We start from the raw sequence: 6890 nt of genomic DNA, 5'->3' as shown, positions 1-6890 counted from the left end.
CTTTTGGGTTGGGGGGTCTGGAGGCTTTGGGTTTGGGTTGGGGGTTTGAGGCCTTTGGGGTTTTGGGTCTGGGATTAGGGCTCTGGGTTTTGGGTTTGGGGTTGGGTTTTAGGGGTCTGGGGGTTTGGGGGTTGGGGACTTGGGGATTTTGGGGCTTTTGGGGTTTTGGGGCTTTTGGGTTTTTGGGGCTGTGGGTTTGGGGGTCTTGGTTTTGGGTCTATGGGTTTGGGGTTTTGGGTTTGAGGTTTGGGGTTGGGGGATTTGGGTTTGAGGGTTTTAGATTTGGGGGTCTGGGGGTTTGGGGTTTGAGGATTTGGGGCTTTGGATTTGTGTCTTTGGGTTGGGGTTGGGATTGGGGTTTTTGGGGCTTTGGGGTTTAAGGATTTTAGGGCTCTGGGTTTGGGTTTTGGTTTTTGGGGCTTTGGGTTTGGGGATTTGGGGTTTTGGGTCTGGGTCTTTGGGTTTGGGGTTTGCAACTATGGCTTTTGTGGTTTTGGATTTGAGGCTCTGGTTTGGGGATTTGGGGGTTTGGGGTTTTGGGGTTTTGGCTTTTGGGGGTTTTGGATTTGGGGGTCTGGAGGGTTTGGGTTTGGGGTTGGGTTTGAGGCTTTGGGGTTTGGGTCTGGGGTTTAGGGCTCTGGGTTTTGGGTTTGGGGTTTTGGTTTTAGGGGCTTTGGGTTTTGAGCTTTGGGTTGAGGGTTTGGGGTTTGGGTCTGGGTCTTGGGTTTGGGGTTTTGGGGGTTTTGGGGCTTTTGGGTTTAAGGGTTTGGGGTTTTGGGGTCTTTTGGGTTTTTGGGGCTTTGGGTTTTGAGCTTTGGGTTTGGGGGATTTGGGGTTTTGGGTCTGGGTCTTTGGGTTTGGGGTTTTGGGACTTTGGGCTTTGGTTTTGGATTTGAGGCTCTGGTTTGTGGATTTGGGGGCTATTGGGTTTTGGGTTTTGGATTTGAAGGCTTTGGATTTAGGGGTCTGGGGTTTTGGGGTTGGGGGTTTGGGGGCCCTGGGTTTGAGGCTTTGGTTTGGGGCTTGGGGGCTTTGGGTTTTTGGGGTTTGAGTTTGGGGGTTTGGATTTGGGGGCTTTGGATTTGGGTTTGGGGTTTTGGGACTTTGGGTTTGGGGCTTGTGGTTTTGGGGTTTGGGGCTCTGGGTTTGGGGTTCTTTTGGTCCCTCATTTCCTCTTGCTCTGCCGGTTCAGCCTGTCCCCGATCAGGGGTAAAGACTCCAAATCCCGCAAGGAGAGAGAGCAGAGGAAGGGGGAGGAGGAGGAGGAGAAGCCGCTGAAAAAGGAGAAGGTTTGGAGGGGGGGGGGTTTGGGGGGGGTTTGGGTCTGAGGGGGGTTGGGTGGGGGGGAGGCTGGATGTGGGGGGGTCGGATGGGAGGGTTTGGATGTGGGGGGGGTCGAGGGTGGGGTTTTGGATCGGGGGGGGGGGGGGGGTTGTGTGGGGTTTGGGTGTGGGGGGGGGTGGTTGGGTGTGGGGGGGGGGGGTTGGGTGTTGGTGGTTTGGGTGTGGGGGGTTTGGGTGGGGATGGGGGTTTGGATGTGGAGGGGTGTTGGATGTGGGGTGGGGGTTGGGGGGGGGCATTGGATGGGGGGGGGGTTGGATGTAGGTTGGGATTTGGATGTTGGGGGGATTTGGATGTGGGGGAGGTTTGGACATGGGGGAGGTTTGATGTGGGGGGGGGTTGGATGTGGGGGGGGGTTGGATGTGGGGTGGGGTTTGATGTGGGGGGGGGTTTGGGTGTGGGGGCTTTGCTGTGGGCAGCTGTGGGGTGAGGAGCAGCCCTTAGAGCTGAGCTGTGTGTGCAGGCGCAGCCCCTGTCCCTGGAGGAGCTGCTGGCCAAGAAGAAGGCGGAGGAGGAGGCAGAAGCCAAGGTGGGATCTGACCCCATCCATAGGGCTGCGGTGCTGGGGGGGGTCCATGGGGGTCTATGGGGGGGGTCTGTATCCAGCCCCATTCTGGCCCCCCCTCCTGTAGCCCAAGTTCCTGTCCAAGGCTGAGCGTGAGGCCGAGGCCTTAAAGCGGAGACAGCAGGAGGTGGAGGAGCGACAGCGGCTGCTGGAGGAGGAGAGGAAGAAGAGGAAGCAATTCCAGGAGCTGGGGAGGAAGGATGTTGGGTGTGAGATCAACCCCCCCCCCCCCCCCAACGACCCCCTGTGTCCATATGGGGGGGCTGAGCTCTGAGACCCCCCCTTGTTCCCAGAAGACCCCCAGGAACGGGAGCGCAGGGAAGGAGGGAGAGAGGATGGAGAGAGAAAGTAACGGCACGAGGATGAGGAGGGGAGGCAGAAGATCCGCGAGGAGAAGGACAAGAGCAAAGAGCTGCACGCCATCAAGGTGGGGGGATTGAGGGGGGGGATGGGATGGGGGGGGTGAAGGGTGGGGGATGGAATGGGGGGGATTGGGGGGATGATGGGGGATGGGGGGGGAGATTGGGGTGTAGGGGTGGTGGGATGGGGAGGGATGGGGGGGGATAGAGGGGATGAAGGGGTAGGGGATGGAATGGGGGGGGAATGGGATGGGGGTGGGATGGGGGGGCATTTGGGGGGGTATTGGGGGGTAAGATGGGGGATGATGAGGGGATGGGCTGGGTAACCCCTATATCACCCCATAACCATCCTATGGGGCTGGGCAGTCCCTATATCACCCCATAACCATCCTATGGGGCTGGGTAACCCCTACATCACCCCATAACCATCCTATGGGGCTGGGTAACCCCTGTATCACCCCATAACCATCCTATGGGGCTGGGGAACCCCTACATCACCCCATAATGCTCCTATGGGGCTGGGTAACCCCTACATCACCCCATAATGCTCCTATGGGGCTGGGTAACCCCTAAATCACCCCATAACGCTCCTATGGGGCTGAGTAACCCCTATATCACCCCATAACCATCCCAGGTACAAGGAGAGGCACCAGGTTCAGCTGTTGGGCCGAGGCTTCATCGCGGGGATCGATTTGAAGCAGCAGAAAAGGGAACAGTCGCGTTTTTATGGGGACCTGATGGAGAAGAGGAGGACGCTGGAGGAGAAGGAGCAGGAGGAGTGAGTGAATGGGGCTGAATGGGGCTGTATGGGGCCACCTCCTGCCCCATAGCGTGTGGGGTGAGCCCTATATCCCCTTCTTTATCCCCTTTTCCAGGGCCAGGCTGAGGAAACTGAGGAAGAAAGAAGCCAAACAACGTTGGGACGACAGACATTGGTCCCAAAAGAAACTGGACGAGATGACGGACAGAGACTGGAGGATCTTCAGGGAGGATTACAGCATCACCACCAAGGGGGGCAAGATCCCAAACCCCATCCGCTCCTGGAAGGACTCGTCACTGCCGCCCCATATCCTGGAGGTCATCGATAAGTGCGGATATAAGGTGGGGCTGGTTATAGGGCACCTGTATGTATGTGTGTGTATGGGGTCTGGATGGGGGAGGATAAAGGGCTGGTCATTGGGGTCAGTGCTGGGTTGGTTATGGGGGATATGGGGCTGAGTTTGGAGCTCCTATATATATAGATATGGGGTCTTGATGTGGGAGGATAAAGGGCTGGTCATAGGGATCAATGCTGGGTTGGTTATGGGGGATATGGGGCTGAGTTTGGAGCTCCTATATATATAAAGACCCATATATAGAGGGAGACCCGTATATATATGGGGTCTTGATGTGGGAGGATAAAGGGCTGCTCATTGGGATCGATGCTGGGTTGGTTGTGGGGAATATGGGGCTGATTTTAGAGTACATATATATATATATATATATATAGGATATAGATATGTATAGATATGGGGTCTTAATGTGGGAGGATAAAGGGCTGCTCCTTGGGGTGGATGCTGGGTTGGTTATGGGGGATATGGGGCTGATTGATGGGGTCCATGGGGCTGATTGATGGGGTATATGGGGCTGATTAGGGCTGATTGATGGGGTCCATGGGGCTGATTGATGGGGTCCATGGGGCTGATTGATGGGGTCCATGGGGCTGATTTATGGGGTATATGGGGCTGATTGATGGGGTCCATGGGGCTGATTTATGGGGTATATGGGGCTGATTTTTGGGGTCCATGGGGCTGATTGATGGGGTCCATGGGGCTGATTGATGGGGTCCATGGGGCTGATATATGGGGTCCATGGGGCTGATTGATGGGGCTGTTGTGCTGTTAATCCCATTGTTCCCCTTGGCAGGAGCCCACCCCCATCCAGCGTCAGGCCATCCCCATCGGGCTGCAGAACCGCGACATCATTGGGGTGGCTGAGACCGGCAGCGGGAAAACGGCCGCGTTCCTGATCCCACTGTTGGTGTGGATCACAACCCTGCCCAAAATCGACCGGTGAGGGGGGGCGTGGGGGGTGGGGGGGGTCAGGGAGCGGTGGGCTGGGAGAGCTGAGTGGGGGGGGGGGAGTTCAAACGGTGGGGAGGAGCAGTTTAAAAAGTGATGGTCCCAAGGGGGGGTTAGGGGTGGAAGACGAGTGGGTTGTGAAGGGGAGTGAGGAGTGATGGGAGGCGAGGAGCAGACTGCAGAGTGGGGGATCTTCGATGTTTAGAGAGAGTGGGTTGAGAAGGGGGGTTATCAGGTTTGGGAGTGAGCGGTCTTGGGGAGACCGGGTAAGGGAGGTGGCGAGAAAGCGTAGTAACAGTGGAGACCCCATCCGCTCCTGGAAGGACTCGTCCACTGCCGCCCCATACCTGGAGGTCATCGATAAGTGCGGATATAAGGTGGGGCTGGTTATAGGGCACTCGTATGTATGTGTGTGTATGGGGTCTGGATGGGGGAGGATAAAGGGCTGGTCTTTGGGTCAGTGCTGGTTGGTTATGGGGATATGGGGCTGAGTTTGGAGCTCCTATATATATAGATATGGGGTCTTGATGTGGGGAGGATAAAGGGCTGGTCATAGGGATCAATGCTGGGTTGGTTATGGGGGATATGGGCTGAGTTTGGAGCTCCTATATATAATAAAGACCCATATATAGAGGGAGACCCGTATATATATGGGGTCTTGATGTGGGAGGATAAAGGGCTGCTCATTGGATCGATGCTGGGTTGGTTGTGGGGAATATGGGGCTGATTTTAGAGTACATATATATATATATATATATATAGGATATAGATATGTATAGATATGGGTCTTAATGTGGGAGGATAAGGGCTGCTCCTTGGGTGGATGCTGGGTTGGTTATGGGGGACTGATGGGGCTGATTGATGGGGTCCATGGGGCTGATTATGGGGTATATGGGCTGATTAGGCTGATTGATGGGTCCATGGGCTGATTGATGGGGTCCATGGGCTGAATTGATGGGGTCCATGGGGCTGATTTATGGGTATATGGGCGTGATTATGGGTCCATGGGCGTGATTATGGGTATATGGGGCTGATTTTTGGGTCCATGGGGCTGATTGATGGGTCCATGGGCTGATGATGGGTCCATGGGGCTGATATATGGGTCCATGGGGCTGATTGATGGGCTGTTGTGCTGTAATCCATTGTTCCCCTTGGCAGGAGCCCACCCCCATCCAGCGTCAGGCCATCCCCATCGGGCTGCAGAACCGCGACATCATTGGGTGGCTGAGACCGGCAGCGGGAAAACGGCCGCGTTCCTGACTCCACTGTTGGTGTGGATCACAACCCTGCCCAAAATCGACCGGTGAGGGGGGCGTGGGGGTGGGACATGGGGGCTGAGATTGAATGGGGCTGAGAGCTGAGGGGCTGCCATGGGGGGTTGGGACACAGGGGATGTTATGGGGGGACATGGGGGGTGTTATAGGGGGATATGGGGGGATGTTATGGGGGGCTGTGCTTTAATGGGGCTGAGAGCTGAGGGGTTACCATGGGGGTGGGACGGGGGGGGATGTTATATGGGTCTGTGATTGAATGGGGCTGAGAGCTGAGGGGCTGCCATGGGGGGGTGGGATGGGGGGGGACATGGGGAACACAGGGGGGTGTATGGGATGGGAAAGGGGATGTTATGGGGGGGGCTGTGCTTTAATGGGGCTGAGAGCTGAGGGGCTGCCATGGGGGGGTGGGACGGGGGGGTGTTATATGGGGGGCTGAGATTGAATGGGGCTGAGAGCTGAGGGGCTCCATGGGGGGGTGGGACAAGGGGATGTTATGGGGGGACATGGGGGGGAATATGGGGGGATATGGGGGGCTGTGCTTTAATGGGGCTGAGAGCTGGGGGCTGCCATGGGGGATGGGTTATGGGGGGGTGTTATGGGGGGGTGTGATTGAATGGGGCTGAGAGCTGAGGGGCTGCCATGGGGGGGTGGACGGGGGGTGTTATGGGGGGATGTTATGGGATGGGACAGGGGGAATGTAATGGGGGGGGCTGTGATTGAATGGGGCTGAGAGCTGAGGGCTGCCATGGGGGGGTGGTACACAGGGGATGTTTGGGGGACATGGGGGGTGCTATGGGGGAATATGGGGTGACATTATGGGGGGGGCTGTGATTGAATGGGGCTGAGAAGCTGAAGGGCTCCATGTGGGATGGAATGGGGGGTGCTATGGGGGGATTTTATGGGGGACATGGGGGGAGGATGTTATGGGGGATATGGGGGAGGCTCTCTGCTTTAATGGGGCTGAGAGCTGAGGGGCTGCTCCATGGAGGGATGGGACAGGGGGGTGCTATGGGGGATGTTATGGGGACATGGGGGATGTTATGGGACAGGGGGATGTAATGGGGGGAGGCTGTGATTGATGGGGCTGAAGAGCTTGAGGGGCTGCCATGGGGGGGTGGACATGGGGGACATTATGGGGGGATGTTATGGGGGATGTGTATGGGAGGACATTATGGGGGACATAGGGGATGTTTTGGAGGGCTCTGCTTTAATGGGCTGAGAGCTGAGGGGCTGCCATGGGGGCGGGATGGGGGGTGCTATGGGGGATTTATGGGGGGACATGGGGGATGTG

At 57.0% G+C, this 6890-nt stretch overlaps 1 protein-coding gene across 1 annotated transcript in view; it reads left to right on the top strand.

The window, feature by feature from the left end:
- The window catches only part of DDX23 (DEAD-box helicase 23), a 22770-nt gene that overhangs the window by 5101 nt on the left and 10779 nt on the right, over positions 1-6890 (top strand). Inside the window, 3 exon segments of the mRNA XM_032441673.1 lie at positions 2900-3043; positions 3141-3366; positions 4171-4316. Coding sequence (XP_032297564.1) covers positions 2900-3043; positions 3141-3366; positions 4171-4316 — 516 coding nt within the window.

This window comes from Coturnix japonica, unplaced genomic scaffold (genome assembly GCF_001577835.2).
Source record: "Coturnix japonica isolate 7356 unplaced genomic scaffold, Coturnix japonica 2.1 chrUnrandom485, whole genome shotgun sequence".
NCBI lineage: Eukaryota > Metazoa > Chordata > Aves > Galliformes > Phasianidae > Coturnix > Coturnix japonica.
This window is presented reverse-complemented; position numbering and strand designations above follow the sequence as displayed.